Genomic DNA, 22959 nt, shown 5'->3' with positions numbered 1-22959 from the left:
GTCTTGAAAATACAAAGTGTTCGATATTAATTTTGTGATTTGACCTCACAATATTAAAACACAGCCGGTAAGTTACAGAGATATTTTCTTCTCGCACATCCAGAAATTGGACTTGCTACACATTTCATCATTCCAACTGTGGTCATTGTTGCAGTGACGTATTTCTCCACATTCTTCACCTGTGTTTTGGTAGTTATTAGGTTCCCCAAAGCACCAGAAGCTAAAGGAAAAACAAACAGAAAAAAAATAGCAAATGAATAGAAACAAAACAGAGCGACACTAAAATCAAAAACTAAAAAAAAACAGGCCATGACCAACACTTGTTCTCTGTATCCATTTCTAATGTAACCACATTGTGTATTAATTTGTATGAATAGTGATGTGAGAACCTTTGAGTCGGCGGAGTCCCATCTACCCATTTCCAAACCCCATTTGTCTTGGTCAGCCCGATCCACAGCTTTTGTACCTTTTGTCCTATGAATTCCTTGTAAAGAAAAATAAAAGTGGCATCAATCATTTGTGAGATGCCAGTATAATAATGGCATTTCACTCTCTTATGTATACTATTTTAAAAGCCACTTCTATGTGTAGTTTGTACACACACCTGCTCTTCTCTGCTGTTGATAATCATCAGATCTGCACCTCTTTGCAAACAGTCAATTCTACTGTCATGCCAGGTTTTCTTGATTGTAGAAATAGAGTAGAAACTGTGGTTGAAATACAACCAACCATCATGCGACTCGTGAGCTTTGAGGAAAGAAAGTGAATAGAGTGTCATGCAAAACTGAATACAACTCTTTAACTCATAAAGCACTACATGTCTAAACAGTGTATTGAAAGTAAAGGACACTGTAGAAATACAACACAATTCAGCTAAATACAATAAAATATAATTCAATAATAATATATTCAGCAGTATGTGAATTTATTTTTTAATCTGCCTGTGATCATGTAGCCTTAATATCATACTTACTCATGTCATTCAGCCTCCTCTTGAGCTCATCTCTCTCTTCAGTCAGATTTCTGGTCCTGGCTTCACATCCTGAAACAGAATCTATGTGATCTTCAACCTCTAAATATTTAATAAAAGTCACATATTAACATGAATTTCTGGGCAGATAAACTGATGGTAGAAACATGTTAAGACCAACAAGTTTATCTAAAGTACTCTGACTCAGAGTGGCGGGGCGTCAGGGCCTGCAAGGACTTCTCTGCAGGCGTAAGAAAAATATCAGAATCACATGGTGTTAATTATTCTTAAATGATTCCAAACTGTCTGTCCGCTTCCTCTCATGGTTTCTCCCCTTTCTGCGCTGCTTCTAGACACGTACTTCCATATTAAAGCTTTTAAACCAATCACATTTCAGCCATCACCTGTTGCCGGGTAAAGAAATATGCCTGAGGCCTTCAGATTCAATACTGCAGGCATGTGCAGCGTAAATTGAAGACCCCCTCAAGGCCCCCTTATACTCCCTTTTTGAACCCGTAAGTACATGAAGAAAATTCGGCAGTGACGTCAGCCAGCTGATGAAAAAAAAGCTGGCAGGACTGTTCATACTCCGATAAGAAGCTGCCGAACTCACAGGCCACGCCCCCTCGCAGCAGGCCACGCCCAACTATTTTCAAGAGAGACTTTTCCAAGAGGTCTTTGAACGCACCGCCGTGCTCCAGGCACATGGCTGTCCGGTGTAATTTACTAGCGCTCACTACAACTTCCTCGGCAGGATTCAGGATTATGTTATTTGCCATTCTATTATTTCCAAGACCACGAAAAGCTGATGTTTGTAACAGTCCTCGACCCCCAGAAGTTTTGGAAATAGCAGCCGCTTTTTAATGCAGCAGCAGCAGAAGGAGAGACGTGAACGCTGATTTTTTTCATCATTATAAAGAGTCTTCATCATAAACAGTCTTCGCCCCGGGACGGAAAAAACCACCCATGTCCACCACTAGTCATAAAGGTATTTATTCTGGCTACACGAGTATCTATCTGTAATGCAATGGCTCTTTATATTGCATTTCTGCATGATAACATGTTTTTTGTAGTCATAAAAAACTTATTGAGGGGTGGATTGAGTCAGACCAGGTGAGGCTGAGGTCTGAAATGCAGGCCCGCCACTGACTAGTATTGTACACAGTCTGTTAAAAAAAAGTTTGTTTCTGAAAACAGAAGTGGCAATAAGTTCTACTTTGCTGTGTCAGAAGTGACACGTAAACAAATAAAGAGAGAAAACTCACTGAGAGAAAGTCTCAAGGAAATGTTGAGAGCAACTTGCAGAGGAGACCAAAAGACACAGCAACACACCTGTACAGCTTCATACCTGCAGGAACGCAAAACTCACATCAGTGTTTAAAATAATCATAAATTGTTCCCGATATTACTGAAAAAACAAGCATCAAGATTCATATAAGTGTTAGTTCTCTAAAACTGACAACAAAGTTACACACAATTTGAAAAGGAATAGACGAGAAAGACATAAACACACGATGCAAAACTACATAAATAACAAAAGCATTAAGAGTTTGAACAAAAAAAAAATTCCAATCTTTACTAAAACTTGAGCTCTTGACGGAAACACCCAGAAACACTCCGCACATTAAAGAATACTCTTCCATGTATTCAGTAAGGATAAATATAATATTTCCTGTCCGTCTCTCACCTGGTGCTGCAGAAGTGACTCTAATGTCTTTATTGGAGATGTTTTCCATCAAGACTTCAGGTTGGTTTTCAAGAACAATCCTCTCCATGTTGCTGAGGCTGAGAGTGTTTTATATATGTGGCGCTCAACTTCAAAGTACATCTATATCTATTGTTCCTTCTGCTTAAAACATTTGTACTTCCTACTTTTAATTAAACATCACAGATGTAGCCCAAACGTGATAAAATCAAACGTGTGAGGTTCCCACCACTTTGATAGGCAGAAGGTCACATGTTGTTTTACACTAAACGTTTTCATGTATTTTTACATTTTGACTTCAGCTCATTTAGCTTCCTCTCTTAAATGATTTGCAAATAAGTGGTGACAAAGGAGAAGCAGCACTTGAGAATCTACATTTAACACGACTGAAGTGAGCTGAAGTTAAAGTACAATGTCTTATCCTGGACTGATTTACTCCTGCTGGTTTGAAAACTCTGATTAAAGTATTTTCAATGTTCTGTGACAATCGAAGTACTACCCTCTTTGTAAAATCTGAATTTATAGTGGAGCCGTTTGTTCTGGATCATTTTAGACTTGTTGTTGTTGTCAGTGATTGTATGTTCACAGTACATCTCATGGTAGTATTGCTGTGTGTTTTCTTTCGGATGACTGTTCCAATCAAAGTTACATCAGTAAGTTGAGGGAAGATGCTCTATAATGTGTTTTAAGTTGATCAAGAAATGACAAGAAAACAGGTTTCATTTTGGTAAAAACAATTATTTTAATGCGTCACTGATACTTCTGGCAACAGTTGAGTTACAGTTGGACGTCTTTCATGCTGCTCATTTGTCACAATCATCAGTGATCAATTATTTATCAGTATTTATTAGTGGAAGGAAGGAAGAAGGAAGAAGCAGTGAACCAACAACAGACTCATTGATGCATGTTGGCAGTGCAGACTGGCCTCTGTTGTCAAATCCAATGGACGAGCTCCTGCAGCCAAAACTGAAGTTGATGTTTGCTGCGATTATAAAAAAGTAAAAGCCATGATGCAGAGTGCATCAGTTTACTACGTATGACTCTGCATAACTCTAGAGCGGTCAGGGTGCCTGAGGACTGTTACAGAACTGGAAGAAGGCAAACCAGAACTAAAAGTCTGTCGGCCTGTGAACCTGAGGAGGGCTGAATATAGTACACAATAGAAAAGAGCTTCTGTGATTATATCTGATATCTTATGGAGCCAATTCCTTCTCACAGATCCAGTAGTTGAGACTTTCACATGCCACGTCATTCCAGCCCTCCCTGAAATTTATTTCTGCACAGTTTTCCTCTTTGCCTTGGGCGTCCTTGTTGTTGGGCTCTCCAGAGTCCCAGTAGCTGAAAAAATTAATGAATTAATGATAAAAAAAAACTACAAAAGTTCAACAAACAAGGATTAAGATGCAGAAGTAATATGTTAAATGTTAATTCTTTAAGATTTTGAATGTTAATATGAGTTGATCAAATGAATTATATATGAACCTAATGCTGGGCAGAGTCCCGTCCACCCATATCCACGTCCTCTCCTCCACTCTGTCAGTCAGTCCAATCCACATTTTCTTGGAAATTCTTCTTAACACGTTCTTGCAGAGAAAATCATTGATCAGTAGACATCAGTCTGATTGAGCATGTGTACCTCTGCACGTTCCTCATATTAAATCAGACAGACTGAAGCTACCTGTTCTTCCTGGCTGTCTATGATGATCAGGTCCGCCGCTCTGCGCAGACAGTGCTCTCGACTCTCCTGCCAGGATTTCTGACTGGAGGAAATATAATAGAAGCTGGGACGGACATAAATCCACCCTTCCTCAAAAAACTGATCTGAGGTGAAAAAAAAGAAAAGCATGACATCATGACATGACAGCACAATGAAATTCGCTCCTCATCCACGACAATTCAATTCAATTCAATTCAATTCAATTTTATTTGTAAAGCGCTAAATCACATCAACAAACATCTCAAAGCGCTCTTACAATGATAGAGGACAACAGAACCCAACTAAACCCTTCCAAAGCAGCAGATGTAATAAGCAACAGTGGCCAGGAAAAACTCCCTCGCATGGAGAGAAGTTCATAAGAACTCCCTCTTCAGGAAGAAAGCGTGGGGTGGACCCTAGTCTCTGGGAGGGCGGCCATCCGTCTTGACCGGTTGGGGGGAGAAGTACATGGGATAGGACAGGGAGAGAGAGGAATAGAAGAGGGAGAGAGAGAGTGGCAGACAGGCCAGATAAGTACAAATACTAAGAAAAGTCTATGATGAGCGTTGGTCTGATGATGAACCAATCTCAGTCTGGAGTTTAAGGGCCGTGCCGTTGCGGTGGGGTCCCGGTGCTGTGGTGGGGTCGGGTAGTAGGACCGTGGTAAATCCACTCTGGGAGTCTTGGGTCTGATCCCTTGGATCCTGCTCCCCTCCTGTCAGGGAGAAAAACAGACGGTGGCAGTATCTGGTGGCTACAGTAATGTTGTTACACAGAGAGAAAGAAAGAAAGACAAGAAACAGAACCTCCAAATGTAGGGTTCCTCCCTTTAATGGGAGAGAGAAAATCCCCTCAGCAGTCTAGGCCTAGAGCAGCTCAACTTAGTGCTCCTATTTTATTCCTAATGGTAAGCTTTATCAAAGAGGAAGGTTTTTAGTCTACTCTTAAATAAACTAATGGTGTGGGCCCTTCGGACCGAGGCTGGTAATTGATTCCAGAGTAAAGGAGCCATATGGCTGAAACTCCTGCCTCCTGTTTTACTTTGAAGGACTTTAGGGATTACCAACAGTCCTGCATCCTCAGAGTGAAGGGCTCGTGGAGGGTGAGACACTTCTAGAAGTTTCTCCATATAGGACGGAGCCTGGTGATGAAGAGTTTTATATGTGATCAGAAGGATCTTGAATTCTATTCTAGATTTGATTGGAAGCCAGTGTAAGGATGCTAAGACTGGGGAGATGTGCTCTCTTCTTCCAGTTCTGGTTAGTAAACCTGCAGCAGCGTTCTGCTCTAGCTGGAAGATCCTAACAGAGGAGTTTGGACATCCTGACATTAGGGAGTTACAATCATCTAATCTTGAAGTCACAAAGGCATGAATCATTTTTTCTGCATCTTTGAAGGACAAGAAGTTTCTCATTTTTGCAATATTCCTTAGATGGAAGAAGGCTGTCCTGGAGACATGTTTAACATGGGACATAAAGGACAGATCCTGATCAAAAATGGTCCGAGGACGGAGCCTTGTGGTACTCCACACCGGACCCGTTCATGCATTGAAGATTTGTTATTTACATGAACAAATTGAAAGCGGTCAGATAAATATGATTTAAACCAGTTTAAGGCTAAGTTTTTAATGCCGACGGCATCTTCTAATCTCCTTAAGAGTATATGATGATGGACAGTATCAAATGCGGCACTAAGGTCCAGAAGAAGTAAAACAGATAGAAGAACTCTATCTGAGGCCATTAGAAGGTCATTAGTAACTTTTAGCAGTGCAGTCTCTGTACTGTGGTTCATTCTGAAGCCGGACTGAAGGTCCTCTAACAGATTATTCTCGTGCAGATAATCGTTGAGTTGTTTAGCGACTACTTTCTCCAGAACCTTTGACAGGAAAGGAAGGTTGGAGATCGGCCTGTAGTTTGAGAGAAGGCTTGTGTCTAAGTTTGGCTTCTTAATGAGAGGTTTAATAACTGCTAGTTTAAAGGATTGTGGCACATAGCCTATTGTTAGAGACTGGTTAATAATTGCGAGTATAGAATTATTGATTAGTGGCAGTGCCCCTTTCAGAATTCTAGTAGGAATTGGGTCCAACAGGCTAGTAGTTGGTTTAGCAGAAGAAATAAGGGAATTTAGTTTGACTAGTTGTATTTGCTGAAAGCATTCCAGATGACTGTTCGGTTTAACCAGTTCCTCTGTTATGGGGCTAACGGACGGTAGGGTTTGATGGATGTTATCCCTAAGCGTTGTAATTTTATTTTGAAAGAACTTCATGAAGTCCTCACTACATATATTGATAGGAATGGTGGGCTCGACGCTATTTTGGTTCTTGGTCAGTTTGGCTACAGTACTGAAAAGAAACCGAGGGTTGTTTTTGTTTTCCTCTATTAAGGATGAGTAGTAATTAGTTCTACTTCTACTCAGAGCTTTCTTATAAGTTTTGAAGCTGTCCTTCCAGGCTATATAATCTATGTCTGTTTTTGTTGAACGCCAAGTTCTTTCTAATCTACGGGAGCGTTGTTTAAGCTGGCGGGTTGATGAGTTAAACCATGGGGATGACTTTTCCTGTTTTTTCAGTTTCATTTTCTGAGGAGCTATGTCGTCTAGCGCTGTTTTCAGCATATCTGTCCGACTGTTTGTTAGGTATTCAATGTCTGAGCTAGCAACAGTATATGGGTCAGGAGGATTCACTACTGATTCTATAGCAGAGGGAATTCTTTCCTTGAATTTAGTTACTATGTTATCAGAGAGAGACCTGGTTAACACGGCTTTAGTCGGAGGTTTATAACTATTTAGAACAAAGTCAAAGGTTATAAAGAAGTGATCTGACAGGAAATCATTGTGAGGAGAGATGGTTAGATGCTCTATATTCAGACCATAAGCTGGAAATGAAAAAAAGGAACCTGCAATGATGAGCATGCACATTTCACTCACCACACCAATACATTTTGTACAATCATGACTACTATTAATAATATATCCATAAACATAACAAGATAAATAATGTTAAAACCAATGATTTTTTAAGGCCATACAAAGGGTCGTTAACCCCCACCCACCTGCACCCCCCCAAGCACCCCCCCTCCTCTGCTAAAGTCAACCGTCACTTCTTTGGTCTGAGAGGTTCATCGTTGTTGGAGGTCAGTGTGCCGCTCACCTCGTGCTCTTGCACCGTGACACTGGTGCTGCTGCCATCTGGGGTCGGAGCTGCAGCCTCTGATCCTCCTGATCCACCTCAGTTACATTATGATGTTCTTTTCTATATGAGCAGGCTGCTTCTTTCTTTAATTGTCCCTTGATTATCTATTCACTTGCCCATATTTGTTTACAGCATAAGCGCGTGTCATGTAAGGCAAAATGCAGTGCAAAGTTATTTAACGTGTTGGTGAGTTGTCACTTTTCACACCATCTCGTCTGCATCACGGATCAGTAGGAAGCTGCAGGTGCTGTCGAACGAGCCATCTCAAAATAAAGTGGCTTTTCTCTTTCACTCTTACACATTTGTATGGATTTAATCCACCTGCCAAAAAAAAGCTTCAGTTTTTCATTTCGCTTAATTATTGACAAAGCTCAGCGAATATTCTGTGGGAGATTCATTATGTCCAGTCCGGGTGTGTTCGGCTCAAGATGACACTACTGTTACTGCAAAATCTTACATTGTGTTCTCGAGATAATCCAGTTTATTGAGAGGATCAACATATTGTGTCATTCAGATAGTATACTTTTTAACATACATCCTCGCATGTTAAACGGGATGGACTCTATATTATAAGAGTCTGATTCACTCATTCATTGTGACTGAACACTGTTTTAACGGTTTGGTTTCCACTATGACAGGATTCATCCTCAGCTTGTTACTTACCAGACACGTTTCTCAGCTCGTCTGATTCCCTCACAGTTTTGCAGACTCTTTCATTTTGTGGAGTCTGATCGTCTGAAAAGAGAAGGAACATTTGAGAAATTATTAAATCTTTCACGAAATCTGCAAAGCTTCAAGCTTGACGAACTAACTGTGTTTTCTACACGCTGATTTAAAGTTTTTTTGTTTTTTTTGTTTTTTTCAGTCACTAACAAGCGTTTGTCCAAACAGTTGTCACATTTTCAAAACTCTAAATACAATTAGCACAGCATCGGTCTTCTGTGGCCATACCATTCACACATTTCATGTCGTTTTCACACAATATGCAGTCAGTAAACACATTTCCATAATGCTTACATTTTCTTAACAGACAAGCTGTACCTCCCAACAAAACTATGGATTGTTTTTGTCGTATTTGCGAATGTTAACACACAACATCCCACAATAGCAAAAACAATATTCCAAACCTTAAATACAGTAGAAAAACCTCTGCTTCTGCAATGATGAGTTCAAAAACAATATATCTCAGTTGATAATAAAAAAACAATTGAATAATTTACACACTGCTGATTTAGGTCTATGACCATCAATCACATGACCAGATGTCCCTCCTTGAAGCTATGGATGCTGGCTACAGGGACATCACAGTTGATGATTGCCAAAGGTGGATCCGACATAGCAAGCGGTTCTATCCCAGGTGCATCGCCTTGGATAATATCAGATGCGATGTTGATGAAAACATGTGGCCGAACCCTGAAGATCGCAGAGATTAGCTACAGTCATTTTGTGGGGTTTTTTTTGTTTTTGTTTTTTTTTTTTTGTTTTTTTTAGTTCTCCCTTTTTTATCTGGGCTTTTTGCAGTTGTTTTTTTGGTCAGAATGCTCTTATTTGTTTCATGGATATTTTGTTCACTGTAAGCAATACTGTAACTTTTTCTGTTCTATCATACTGTAAACAGTATTTCTACTGTACCTCCTGAAGTAAAATGTAAAGGAAAAACATGATTTGCTTCTTACTGGAATGCTTTGAAATGTGGACATACAGTTCCCAACCAAGAAATTTAGTGTAAAAACGGTGGATTGCATGTTCCACCCATCCATTATCTATACCGCTTATCCAATGCAGGGTCGCGGGGGGGCTGGAGCCTATCCCAGCTATTAGCAGGCGTTAGGCAGGGTACACCCCTGGACACGACGCCAGACTGTCGCAGGGATTGCATGTTTTGCATGCAAATACCTGTAAAACTGAAACATAAAACTCTATGCAGTTTTTGTAATGTCAACAAAAGCAAGTATTTTGAAACCTGGTGTACTTTGATTGACTGAATGTACCTTGTGAAGTGAAAACAAGTGTTATTCTTTGACAGAGTTATTTAATTGAGTCAGATTTCCAGTGTTTTGGTAAAAGTAGTGTGTTCAGAGAAAGATATGTTCTATTTTGAAATGAAGAGTTAGTATATATCTAACAAAATGTGTTTTTGAGAAGAAAATTATCCATTTGGCCAATTGTGTTTTGTAGGTGTGAATCTGTGTTAAGAGTTTAGAAAAAGTATCTGAAGTATAGGTAAGCGCTTGTTAGCGATTGAAAAAAACTGTAAATCACACTGCAACTTCCAACAGATCCGAGCGGTGTTTACGTCTAAACAGCAGCAGATTCTTGAGGTGCCTGTGCAAAGTTGACAAACTAATAATACCATCAACACTACTTAAACACAAGAGTGTCTCTCGATGTCTCAAAGCCAAATGGAAATCAAACTGGATTAAACTTGTGAGTGGGGGTGTGCCTGTTTTCTACATCGGTCCAGCAGAGCTTCTGCTTGGATTAAGACGCACCACCGTCCCAGTAATGCAGAAAAACAGAGCAACTTTAAAATTATTTAACAAAATCATTATGTCAAGTATTTCATAATTATTTCAGAATGATCTCAGAAATTCAGAAAAACAGAGCCAAATGTTCTCCAATATAATTCATTTTTTATCATAATGATGAGATAATTCTCATGAATTCAGAAAAACAGAACTGAGTTTATACTTTTTCATTATCTCATGATGAGATCATGATTTCATGAACCGATTTTTTTCTTCCTTTTTTTTTTATCAGAGAAACTCATAAATTCTCAAAAACATAAGCCAGTTTTTTAATGATAAATTTTTTCTCATGATGTCATGGATTTCTTTTCTTTTCTTTCTTTTCTTTTGCTTTTAATTTATTCTTCTTGTTTGTTTTGCCCAAAGTTTTTCTTTTGGGCACAAAAAGACAAAAAGACGAGAAAGACGAGAAAGACATCAACACACGATGCAAAACTCCATAAATAACAAAAGCATTAAGAGTTTGAACAAAAAAATAATTCCAATCTTTACTAAAACTTGAGCTCTTGACGGAAACACCCAGAAACACTCCGCACATTAAACAATACTCTTCCATGTATTCAGTAAGGATAAATATAATATTTCCTGTCCGTCTCTCACCTGGTGCTGCAGAAGTGACTCTAATGTCTTTATTGGAGATGTTTTCCATCAAGACTTCAGGTTGGTTTTCAAGAACAATCCTCTCCATGTTGCTGAGGCTGAGAGTGTTTTATATATGTGGCGCTCAACTTCAAAGTACATCTATATCTATTGTTCCTTCTGCTTAAAATATTTGTACTTCCTACTTTTAATTAAACATCACAGATGTAGCCCAAACGTGATAAAATCAAACGTGTGAGGTTCCCACCACTTTGATAGGCAGAAGGTCACATGTTGTTTTACACTAAACGTTTTCATGTATTTTTACATTTTGACTGCAGCTCATTTAACACAACGGAAGTCAGCTGAAGTTAAAGTACAATGTCTTACCCTGGACTGATTTACTCCTGCTGGTTTGAAAACTCTGATTAAAGTATTTTCAATGTTCTGTGACAATCGAAGTACTACCCTCTTTGTAAAATCTGAATTTATAGTGGAGCCGTTTGTTCTGGATCATTTTAGACTCGTTGTTGTTGTTGTCAGTGATTGTATGTTCACAGTACATCTCATGGTAGTATTGCTGTGTGTTTTCTTTCGGATGACAGTTCCAATCAAAGTTACATCAGTAAGTTGAGGGAAGATGCTCTATAATGTGTTTTAAGTTGATCAAGAAATGACAAGAAAACAGGTTTCATTTTGGTAAAAACAATTATTTTAATGCGTCACTGATACTTCTGGCAACAGTTGAGTTACAGTTGGACGTCTTTCATGCTGCTCATTTGTCACAATCATCAGTGATCAATTATTTATCAGTATTTATTAGTGGAAGGAAGGAAGAAGGAAGAAGCAGTGAACCAACAACAGACTCATTGATGCATGTTGGCAGTGCAGACTGGCCTCTGTTGTCAAATCCAATGGACGAGCTCCTGCAGCCAAAACTGAAGTTGATGTTTGCTGCGATTATAAAAAAGTAAAAGCCACGATGCAGAGTGCATCAGTTTAATACGTATGACTCTGCATAGCTCTAGAGCGGTCAGGGTGCCTGAGGACTGTTACAGAACTGGAAGAAGGCAAACCAGAACTAAAAGTCTGTCGGCCTGTGAACCTGAGGAGGGCTGAATATAGTACACAATAGAAAAGAGCTTCTGTGATTATATCTGATATCTTATGGAGCCAATTTCTTCTCACAGATCCAGTAGTTGAGACTTTCACATGCCACGTCATTCCAGCGCTCCCTGAAATTTATTTCTGCACAGTTTTCCTCTTTGCCTTTGCCGTCGTTGTTGGGCTCTCCAGAGTCCCAGTAGCTGAAAAAAATGAATGAATTAATGATAAAAAAAACTACAAAAGTTCAACAAACAAGGATTAAGATGCAGAAGTAATATGTTAAATGTTAATTCTTTAAGATTTTGAATGTTAATATGAGTTGATCAAATGAATTATATATGAACCTAATGCTGGGCAGAGTCCCGTCCACCCATATCCACGTCCTCTCCTCCACTCTGTCAGTCAGTCCAATCCACATTTTCTTGGAAATTCTTCTTAACAAGTTCTTGCAGAGAAAATCATTGATCAGTAGACATCAGTCTGATTGAGCATGTGTACCTCTGCACGTTCCTCATATTAAATCAGACAGACTGAAGCTACCTGTTCTTCCTGGCTGTCTATGATGATCAGGTCCGCCGCTCTGCGCAGACAGTGCTCTCGACTCTCCTGCCAGGATTTCTGACTGGAGGAAATGTAATAGAAGCTGGGACGGACATAAATCCACCCTTCCTCAAAAAACTGATCTGAGGTGAAAAAAAAGAAAAGCATGACATCATGACATGACAGCACAATGAAATTCGCTCCTCATCCACGACAAAGCTGGAAATTAAAAAAAGGAACCTGCAATGATGAGCATACACATTTCACTCACCACACCAATACATTTTGTACAATCATGATTACTATTAATTATGGATGTCCTGATCACACTTTTTTGCCCCCGATACTGATCCGATTTTTCAGAATTGAGTATCGGCCGATACCGATACTTTCCCGATCCGATACTCACATTGCTATTGCAAATATACTCAATAATCTATTTTTGGAGCAACTAAGATGTCTGAAGCTAAAAGCACGATTGGCAGAAGCTTTGTTTAGCTAGAAATTATTGTAAAACTCACTTATTGAATCAAAATTCTTCTCTTTCTCTTTAGTTGTTGTTGTAAACTGAGGAACATCCACACTACGAAAAAACAATCTTTTTTTCTCCCTGGCCTGCTCCCAAAAAACCGTCCACACCTCACTATGAACACGGCTCAACACGAGGCTTCAGGGCATGTAGTACACATGCCAGGCCTTTAGGGGCGCTGTGACTCACCAAACACAATAAAAAAGCAGAAGAAGACAGACCACATAGAAATTTAGAAGTAGACTTCGGCACATAAACACATAAACCACTATATATAAACTCTAGTTTTATAGGTCTATGGCCCCGCTCCGCCTGCTTCTAGCTTCAGCAGCTCCACCCGAGCTTCTAGTCCCTGATTGTTGTGGTTATTAGGTGACGTTGCGGACCGCGTTTTTTTTTTTTTTTTTTTTTTTTTTTTTTAGATCGGCGGGGTGATCGGCTGGATTTGCCGATCCCCGATCACTCGCAAATCACTAATATCGGCCCCGATCCGATATCTACCGATTGGATCGGGACATCCCTACTATTAATAATATATCCATAAACATAACAAGATAAATAATGTGAAAACCAATGATTTTTTTAAGGCCATACAAAGGGTCATTCAGATAGTATACTTTTTAACATACATCCTCGCATGTTAAACGGGATGGACTCTATATTATAAGAGTCTGATTCACTCATTCATTGTGACTGAACACTGTTTTAACGGTTTGGTTTCCACTATGACAGGATTCATCCTCAGCTTGTTACTTACCAGACACGTTTCTCAGCTCGTCTGATTCCCTCACAGTTTTGCAGACTCTTTCATTTTGTAGAGTCTGATCGTCTGAAAAGAGAAGGAACGTTTGAGAAATTATTAAATCTCTCACGAAATCTGCAAAGCTTCAAGCTTGACGAACTAACTGTGTTTTCTACACGCTGATTTAAATTTTTTTTTTTTTAAATTACACTGCAACATCCAACAGATCCGAGCGGTGTTTACGTCTAAACAGCAGCAGATTCTTGAGGTGCCTGTGCAAAGTTGACAAACTAATAATACCATCAACACTACTTAAACACAAGAGTGTCTCTCGATGTCTCAAAGCCAAATGGAAATCAAACTGGATTAAACTTGTGAGTGGGGGTGTGCCTGTTTTCTACATCGGTCCAGCAGAGCTTCTGCTTGGATTAAGACGCACCACCGTCCCAGTAATGCAGAAAAACAGAGCAACTTTAAAATTATTTAACAAAATCATTATGTCAAGTATTTCATAATTATTTCAGAATGATCTCAGAAATTCAGAAAAACAGAGCCAAATGTTCTCCAATATAATTCATTTTTTATCATAATGATGAGATAATTCTCATGAATTCAGAAAAACAGAACTGAGTTTATACTTTTTCATTATCTCATGATGAGATCATGATTTCATGAACCGATTTTTTTCTTCCTTTTTTTTATCAGAGAAACTCATAAATTCTCAAAAACATAAGCCAGTTTTTTAATGATAAATTTTTTCTCATGATGTCATGGATTTCTTTTCTTTTCTTTCTTTTCTTTTGCTTTTAATTTATTCTTCTTGTTTGTTTTGCCCAAAGTTTTTCTTTTGGGCACAAAAAGAATTTAAAAAATGACCTGAGGAGGAAGAATGTTGTTTTTCTCTTCAAAATTATCATTATTTTTATGATTAATATGATGATGATGATGATGATGATCATTATTATTTTATTTTTAAAATTTCAATACTTTTTTTCTTTATTGCAGAGCATCTCAAAAGTAGTTGTTTTTTTTAACTTGTTGATGTGAAATGATGACATGGTATTGCTCTGCTTTACCTCCTGAGTTTTACCAGAGGTGATTACATTTGTTTTAATGCTGTGCCACAGGAATGGTTGGTTTCTTTCAAGTACAGTTTTGTTTAGATTTTTTGTCTCTTCAGACAAACTTACAGAGGAAAAGGCGGAGGGAAATGTTGAGAGCAGCTTGAAGCACACACAGCAGTCCAACGCCAATACCAAAAAGTCTGCACAGCTTCCAGCCTGAAAGGAGAAGACAATTAAATACACAGACGCCTATGAGAAGCAGGTTTTCGAGGGGATTTTGCTCAGTGACACCACACACCAACGGACAAGTGGAAAATAAATTGAGTCATCTGTTTAACTGTCGTAGTTACAAGTATAAAAGTTACCTGTTACATCAGAAGTCCTGTCGTGGTCTTTACTGGAGGGGTTTTCACGCTCCACGGTGAGCTCAAGCTGCTTTTTCTGGACAAATCTGGCCATAATTCACCCTCAAGGAGTTTGGAGACACTTAATGCTGAATGACTGTGAATTCCAAGCACCTTGCTTCTTTTCCCTTTTCTCTCTGGTGACAAATCAAGCCGTGTTGTCGGGTTATTTTGAGAAAAGCAGAACAGATTCTTCGTGACAATGCTTATGCTCACTCGTCACAGAAGCCTGCACTTCGCTTGTAGGTGAACTGATTTCATTTGGGTCCAACGTGTTCTGATGGTGCATCAGTTTACTACGTATGACTCTGCATAGCTCTAGAGCGGTCAGGGTGCCTGAGGACTGTTACAGAACTGGAAGAAGGCAAACCAGAACTAAAAGTCTGTCGGCCTGTGAACCTGAGGAGGGCTGAATATAGTACACAATAGAAAAGAGCTTCTGTGATTATATCTGATATCTTATGGAGCCAATTTCTTCTCACAGATCCAGTAGTTGAGACTTTCACATGCCACGTCATTCCAGCCCTCCTTGAAATTTATTTCTGCACAGTTTTCCTCTTTGCCGTTGTTGTTGGGCTCTCCAGGGTCCCAGTAGCTGAAAGAAATTAATGAATTAATGATAAAAAACCTACAAAAGTTCAACAAACAAGGATTAAGATGCAGAAGTAATATGTTAAATGTTAATTCTTTAAGATTTTGAATGTTAATATGAGTTGATCAAATGAATTATATATGAACCTAATGCTGGGCAGAGTCCAGTCCACCCATATCCACGTCCTCTCCTCCACTCTGTCAGTCAGTCCAATCCACATTTTCTTGGAAATTCTTCTTAACACGTTCTTGCAGAGAAAATCATTGATCAGTAGACATCAGTCTGATTGAGCATGTGTACCTCTGCACGTTCCTCATATTAAATCAGACAGACTGAAGCTACCTGTTCTTCCTGGCTGTCTATGATGATCAGGTCCGCCGCTCTGCGCAGACAGTGCTCTCGACTCTCCTGCCAGGATTTCTGACTGGAGGAAATGTAATAGAAGCTGGGACGGACATAAATCCATCCTTCCTCAAAAAACTGATCTGAGGTGAAAAAAAAGAAAAGCATGACATCATGACATGACAGCACAATGAAATTCGCTCCTCATCCACGACAATTCAATTCAATTCAATTCAATTCAATTTTATTTGTAAAGCGCTAAATCACATCAACAAACATCTCAAAGCGCTCTTACAATGATAGAGTACAACAGAACCCAACTAAACCCTTCCAAAGCAGCAGATGTAATAAGCAACAGTGGCCAGGAAAAACTCCCTCGCATGGAGAGAAGTTCATAAGAACTCCCTCTTCAGGAAGAAAGCGTGGGGTGGACCCTAGTCTCTGGGAGGGCGGCCATCCGTCTTGACCGGTTGGGGGGAGAAGTACATGGGATAGGACAGGGAGAGAGAGGAATAGAAGAGGGAGAGAGAGAGTGGCAGACAGGCCAGATAAGTACAAATACTAAGAAAAGTCTATGATGAGCGTTGGTCTGATGATGAACCAATCTCAGTCTGGAGTTTAAGGGCCGTGCCGTTGCGGTGGGGTCCCGGTGCTGTGGTGGGGTCGGGTAGTAGGACCGTGGTAAATCCACTCTGGGAGTCTTGGGTCTGATCCCTTGGATCCTGCTCCCCTCCTGTCAGGGAGAAAAACAGACGGTGGCAGTGTCTGGTGGCTACAGTAATGTTGTTACACAGAGAGAAAGAAAGAAAGACAAGAAACAGAACCTCCAAATGTAGAGTTACTCCCTTTAACGGGAGAGAGAAAATCCCCTCAGCAGTCTAGGCCTAGAGCAGCTCAACTTAGTGCTCCTATTTTATTCCTAATGGTAAGCTTTATCAAAGAGGAAGGTTTTTAGTCTACTCTTAAATAAACTAATGGTGTGGGCCCTTCGGACCGAGGCTGGTAATTGATTCCAGAGTAAAGGAGCCATATGGCTGAAACTCCTGCCTCCTGTTTTACTTTGAAGGACTTTAGGGATTACCAACAGTCCTGCATCCTCAGAGTGAAGGGCTCGTGGAGGGTGAGACACTTCTAGAAGTTTCTCCATATAGGACGGAGCCTGGTGATGAAGAGTTTTATATGTGATCAGAAGGATCTTGAATTCTATTCTAGATTTGATTGGAAGCCAGTGTAAGGATGCTAAGACTGGGGAGATGTGCTCTCTTCTTCCAGTTCTGGTTAGTAAACCTGCAGCAGCGTTCTGCTCTAGCTGGAAGATCCTAACAGAGGAGTTTGGACATCCTGACATTAGGGAGTTACAATCATCTAATCTTGAAGTCACAAAGGCATGAATCATTTTTTCTGCATCTTTGAAGGACAAGAAGTTTCTCATTTTTGCAATATTCCTTAGATGGAAGAAGGCTGTCCTGGAGACATGTTTAACATGGGACATAAAGGACAGATCCTGATCAAAAATGGTCCGAGGACGGAGCCTTGTGGTACTCCACACAGGACCCGTTCATGCATTGAAGATTTGTTATTTACATGAACAAATTGAAAGCGGTCAGATAAATATGATTTAAACCAGTTTAAGGCTAAGTTTTTAATGCCGACGGCATCTTCTAATCTCCTTAAAAGTATGTTATGATCGACAGTATCAAATGCGGCACTAAGGTCCAGAAGAAGTAAAACAGATAGAAGAACTCTATCTGAGGCCATTAGAAGGTCATTAGTAACTTTTAGCAGTGCAGTCTCTGTACTGTGGTTCATTCTGAAGCCGGACTGAAGGTCCTCTAACAGATTATTCTCGTGCAGATAATCGTTGAGTTGTTTAGCGACGACTTGCTCCAGAACCTTTGACAGGAAAGGAAGGTTGGAGATCGGCCTGTAGTTTGAGAGAAGGCTTGTGTCTAAGTTTGGCTTCTTAATGAGAGGTTTAATAACTGCTAGTTTAAAGGATTGTGGCACATAGCCTATTGTTAGAGACTGGTTAATAATTGCGAGTATAGAATTATTGATTAGTGGCAGTGCCTCTTTCAGAATTCTAGTAGGAATTGGGTCCAACAGGCTAGTAGTTGGTTTAGCAGAAGAAATAAGGGAATTTAGTTTGACTAGTTGTATTTGCTGAAAGCATTCCAGATGACTGTTAGGTTTAACCAGTTCCTCTGTTATGGGGCTAACGGACGGTAGGGTTTGATGGATGTTATCCCTAAGCGTTGTAATTTTATTTTGAAAGAACTTCATGAAGTCCTCACTACATATATTGATAGGAATGGTGGGCTCGACGCTATTTTGGTTCTTGGTCAGTTTGGCTACAGTACTGAAAAGAAACCGAGGGTTGTTTTTGTTTTCCTCTATTAAGGATGAGTAGTAATTAGTTCTACTTCTACTCAGAGCTTTCTTATAAGTTTTGAAGCTGTCCTTCCAGGCTATATAATCTATGTCTGTTTTTGTTGAACGCCAAGTTCTTTCTAATCTATGGGAGCGTTGTTTAAGCTGGCGGGTTGATGAGTTAAACCATGGGGATGACTTTTCCTGTTTTTTCAGTTTCATTTTCTGAGGAGCTACGTCGTCTAGCGCTGTTTTCAGCATATCTGTCCGACTGTTTGTTAGGTATTCAATGTCTGAGCTAGCAACAGTATATGGGTCAGGGGGATTCACTACTGATTCTATAGCAGAGGGAATTCTTTCCTTGAATTTAGTTACTATGTTATCAGAGAGAGACCTGGTTAACACGGCTTTAGTCGGAGGTTTATAACTATTTAGAACAAAGTCAAAGGTTATAAAGAAGTGATCTGACAGGAAATCATTGTGAGGAGAGATGGTTAGATGCTCTATATTCAGACCATAAGCTGGAAATGAAAAAAAGGAACCTGCAATGATGAGCATGCACATTTCACTCACCACACCAATACATTTTGTACAATCATGACTACTATTAATAATATATCCATAAACATAACAAGATAAATAATGTTAAAACCAATGATTTTTTAAGGCCATACAAAGGGTCGTTAACCCCCACCCACCTGCACCCCCCCAAGCACCCCCCCTCCTCTGCTAAAGTCAACCGTCACTTCTTTGGTCTGAGAGGTTCATCGTTGTTGGAGGTCAGTGTGCCGCTCACCTCGTGCTCTTGCACCGTGACACTGGTGCTGCTGCCATCTGGGGTCGGAGCTGCAGCCTCTGATCCTCCTGATCCACCTCAGTTACATTATGATGTTCTTTTCTATATGAGCAGGCTGCTTCTTTCTTTAATTGTCCCTTGATTATCTATTCACTTGCCCATATTTGTTTACAGCATAAGCGCGTGTCATGTAAGGCAAAATGCAGTGCAAAGTTATTTAACGTGTTGGTGAGTTGTCACTTTTCACACCATCTCGTCTGCATCACGGATCAGTAGGAAGCTGCAGGTGCTGTCGAACGAGCCATCTCAAAATAAAGTGGCTTTTCTCTTTCACTCTTACACATTTGTATGGATTTAATCCACCTGCCAAAAAAAAGCTTCAGTTTTTCATTTCGCTTAATTATTGACAAAGCTCAGCGAATATTCTGTGGGAGATTCATTATGTCCAGTCCAGGTGTGTTCGGCTCAAGATGACACTACTGTTACTGCAAAATCTTACATTGTGTTCTCGAGATAATCCAGTTTATTGAGAGGATCAACATATTGTGTCATTCAGATAGTATACTTTTTAACATACATCCTCGCATGTTAAACGGGATGGACTCTATATTATAAGAGTCTGATTCACTCATTCATTGTGACTGAACACTGTTTTAACGGTTTGGTTTCCACTATGACAGGATTCATCCTCAGCTTGTTACTTACCAGACACATTTCTCAGCTCGTCTGATTCCCTCACAGTTTTGCAGACTCTTTCATTTTGTAGAGTCTGATCGTCTGAAAAGAGAAGGAACATTTGAGAAATTATTAAATCTTTCACGAAATCTGCAAAGCTTCAAGCTTGACGAACTAACTGTGTTTTCTACACGCTGATTTAAAGTTTTTTTGTTTTTTTTGTTTTTTTCAGTCGCTAACAAGCGTTTGTCCAAACAGTTGTCACATTTTCAAAACTCTAAATACAATTAGCACAGCATCGGTCTTCTGTGGCCATACCATTCACACATTTCATGTCGTTTTCACACAATATGCAGTCAGTAAACACATTTCCATAATGCTTACATTTTCTTAACAGACAAGCTGTACCTCCCAACAAAACTATGGGTTGTTTTTGTCGTATTTGCGAATGTTAACACACAACATCCCACAATAGCAAAAACAATATTCCAAACCTTAAATACAGTAGAAAAACCTCTGCTTCTGCAATGATGAGTTCAAAAACAATATATCTCAGTTGATAATAAAAAAACAATTGAATAATTTACACACTGCTGATTTAGGTCTATGACCATCAATCACATGACCAGATGTCCCTCCTTGAAGCTATGGATGCTGGCTGCAGGGACATCACAGTTGATGATTGCCAAAGGTGGATCCGACATAGCAAGCGGTTCTATCCCAGGTGCATCGCCTTGGATAATATCAGATGCGATGTTGATGAAAACATGTGGCCGAACCCTGAAGATCGCAGAGATTAGCTACAGTCATTTTGTGGGTTTTTTTTTGTTTTTGTTTTTTTTTTGTTGTTTTTTTTAGTTCTCCCTTTTTTATCTGGGCTTTTTGCAGTTGTTTTTTTGGTCAGAATGCTCTTATTTGTTTCATGGATATTTTGTTCACTGTAAGCAATACTGTAACTTTTTCTGTTCTATCATACTGTAAACAGTATTTCTACTGTACCTCCTGAAGTAAAATGTAAAGGAAAAACATGATTTGCTTCTTACTGGAATTCTTTGAAATGTGGACATACAGTTCCCAACCAAGAAATTTAGTGTAAAAACGGTGGATTGCATGTTCCATCCATCCATTATCTATACCGCTTATCCAATGCAGGGTCGCGGGGGGGCTGGAGCCTATCCCAGCTATTAGCAGGCGTTAGGCAGGGTACACCCCTGGACACGACGCCAGACTGTCGCAGGGATTGCATGTTTTGCATGCAAATACCTGTAAAACTGAAACATAAAACTCTATGCAGTTTTTGTAATGTCAACAAAAGCAAGTATTTTGAAACCTGGTGTACTTTGATTGACTGAATGTACCTTGTGAAGTGAAAACAAGTGTTATTCTTTGACAGAGTTATTTAATTGAGTCAGATTTCCAGTGTTTTGGTAAAAGTAGTGTGTTCAGAGAAAGATATGTTCTATTTTGAAATGAAGAGTTAGTATATATCTAACAAAATGTGTTTTTGAGAAGAAAATTATCCATTTGGCCAATTGTGTTTTGTAGGTGTGAATCTGTGTTAAGAGTTTAGAAAAAGTATCTGAAGTATAGGTAAGCGCTTGTTAGCGATTGAAAAAAACTGTAAATTACACTGCAACGTCCAACAGATCCGAGCGGTGTTTACGTCTAAACAGCAGCAGATTCTTGAGGTGCCTGTGCAAAGTTGACAAACTAATAATACCATCAACACTACTTAAACACAAGAGTGTCTCTCGATGTCTCAAACCCAAATGGAAATCAAACTGGATTAAACTTGTGAGTGGGGGTGTGCCTGTTTTCTACATCGGTCCAGCAGAGCTTCTGCTTGGATTAAGACGCACCACCGTCCCAGTAATGCAGAAAAACAGAGCAACTTTAAAATTATTTAACAAAATCATTATGTCAAGTATTTCATAATTATTTCAGAATGATCTCAGAAATTCAGAAAAACAGAGCCAAATGTTCTCCAATATAATTCATTTTTTATCATAATGATGAGATAATTCTCATGAATTCAGAAAAACAGAACTGAGTTTATACTTTTTCATTATCTCATGATGAGATCATGATTTCATGAACCGATTTTTTTCTTCCTTTTTTTTTTTATCAGAGAAACTCATAAATTCTCAAAAACATAAGCCAGTTTTTTAATGATAATTTTTTTCTCATGATGTCATGGATTTCTTTTCTTTTCTTTCTTTTCTTTTGCTTTTAATTTATTCTTCTTGTTTGTTTTTACCCAAAGTTTTTCTTTTGGGCACAAAAAGACGAGAAAGACGAGAAAGACATAAACACACGATGCAAAACTCCATAAATAACAAAAGCATTAAGAGTTTGAACAAAAAAATAATTCCAATCTTTACTAAAACTTGAGCTCTTGAAGGAAACACCCAGAAACACTCCGCACATTAAACAATACTCTTCCATGTATTCAGTAAGGATAAATATAATATTTCCTGTCCGTCTCTCACCTGGTGCTGCAGAAGTGACTCTAATGTCTTTATTGGAGATGTTTTCCATCAAGACTTCAGGTTGGTTTTCAAGAACAATCCTCTCCATGTTGCTGAGGCTGAGAGTGTTTTATATATGTGGCGCTCAACTTCAAAGTACATCTATATCTATTGTTCCTTCTGCTTAAAATATTTGTACTTCCTACTTTTAATTAAACATCACAGATGTAGCCCAAACGTGATAAAATCAAACGTGTGAGGTTTCCACCACTTTGATAGGCAGAAGGTCACATGTTGTTTTACACTAAACGTTTTCATGTATTTTTACATTTTGACTGCAGCTCATTTAGCACAACGGAAGTCAGCTGAAGTTAAAGTACAATGTCTTACCCTGGACTGATTTACTCCTGCTGGTTTGAAAACTCTGATTAAAGTATTTTCAATGTTCTGTGACAATCGAAGTACTACCCTCTTTGTAAAATCTGAATTTATAGTGGAGCCGTTTGTTCTGGATCATTTTAGACTCGTTGTTGTTGTTGTCAGTGATTGTATGTTCACAGTACATCTCATGGTAGTATTGCTGTGTGTTTTCTTTCGGATGACAGTTCCAATCAAAGTTACATCAGTAAGTTGAGGGAAGATGCTCTATAATGTGTTTTAAG

At 39.2% G+C, this 22959-nt stretch overlaps 2 protein-coding genes across 2 annotated transcripts; both read right to left on the bottom strand.

Moving 5' to 3' along the window:
• Positions 1 to 3401: 3401 nt before the first annotated feature.
• LOC308110310 (uncharacterized protein) lies at positions 3402 to 10861 on the bottom strand. The gene is made up of 5 exons (XM_080464526.1): positions 10690 to 10861; positions 8225 to 8296; positions 4354 to 5086; positions 4158 to 4258; positions 3402 to 4013 (listed from the first exon to the last, which is right to left on the bottom strand). The coding sequence occupies exons 1-3, from the start codon at positions 10775 to 10777 to the stop codon at positions 4926 to 4928; spliced, it is 321 nt and encodes a 106-aa protein (XP_080320652.1). The 5' UTR covers positions 10778 to 10861; the 3' UTR covers positions 3402 to 4013; positions 4158 to 4258; positions 4354 to 4925.
• A 502-nt stretch (positions 10862 to 11363) lies between these two features.
• On the bottom strand, positions 11364 to 15178 carry LOC308109442 (CD209 antigen-like protein A). Its single transcript, XM_080463003.1, has 6 exons — positions 15016 to 15178; positions 14777 to 14866; positions 13602 to 13673; positions 12316 to 12458; positions 12120 to 12220; positions 11364 to 11975 (listed from the first exon to the last, which is right to left on the bottom strand). Exons 1-6 carry the CDS (start codon positions 15107 to 15109, stop codon positions 11834 to 11836), a joined length of 642 nt encoding a protein of 213 aa, XP_080319129.1. The 5' UTR covers positions 15110 to 15178; the 3' UTR covers positions 11364 to 11833.
• Positions 15179 to 22959: the final 7781 nt, after the last annotated feature.

The sequence above is a fragment of the Lipophrys pholis genome (assembly GCF_963383615.2).
Source record: "Lipophrys pholis genome assembly, chromosome: 5".
NCBI lineage: Eukaryota > Metazoa > Chordata > Actinopteri > Blenniiformes > Blenniidae > Lipophrys > Lipophrys pholis.
The sequence above is the reverse complement of the archived record's forward strand: the minus strand, read 5'-3'. Positions and strand labels throughout refer to the sequence as shown.

Bases quoted from the DNA above. Each gene is read 5' to 3' on its own strand.
- LOC308109442 (XM_080463003.1), bottom strand. From the start codon at position 15,109: ATGGCCAGATTTGTCCAGAAAAAGCAGCTTGAGCTCACCGTGGAGCGT. The intron at 12,459-13,601 runs GTAAGTAACAAG...TTTTCACCTCAG, and splicing joins CGAGCTGAGAAACGTGTCTG to ATCAGTTTTTTGAGGAAGGG. The intron at 12,221-12,315 runs GTAGCTTCAGTC...TTTCTCTGCAAG, and splicing joins TAGACAGCCAGGAAGAACAG to AACTTGTTAAGAAGAATTTC.
- LOC308110310 (XM_080464526.1), bottom strand. From the start codon at position 10,777: ATGGAGAGGATTGTTCTTGAAAACCAACCTGAAGTCTTGATGGAAAAC. The intron at 8,297-10,689 runs GTGAGAGACGGA...TTCTCTTTTCAG, and splicing joins AGTCACTTCTGCAGCACCAG to ACGATCAGACTCCACAAAAT. The intron at 5,087-8,224 runs GTAAGTAACAAG...TCTCCCTGACAG, and splicing joins CGAGCTGAGAAACGTGTCTG to GAGGGGAGCAGGATCCAAGG.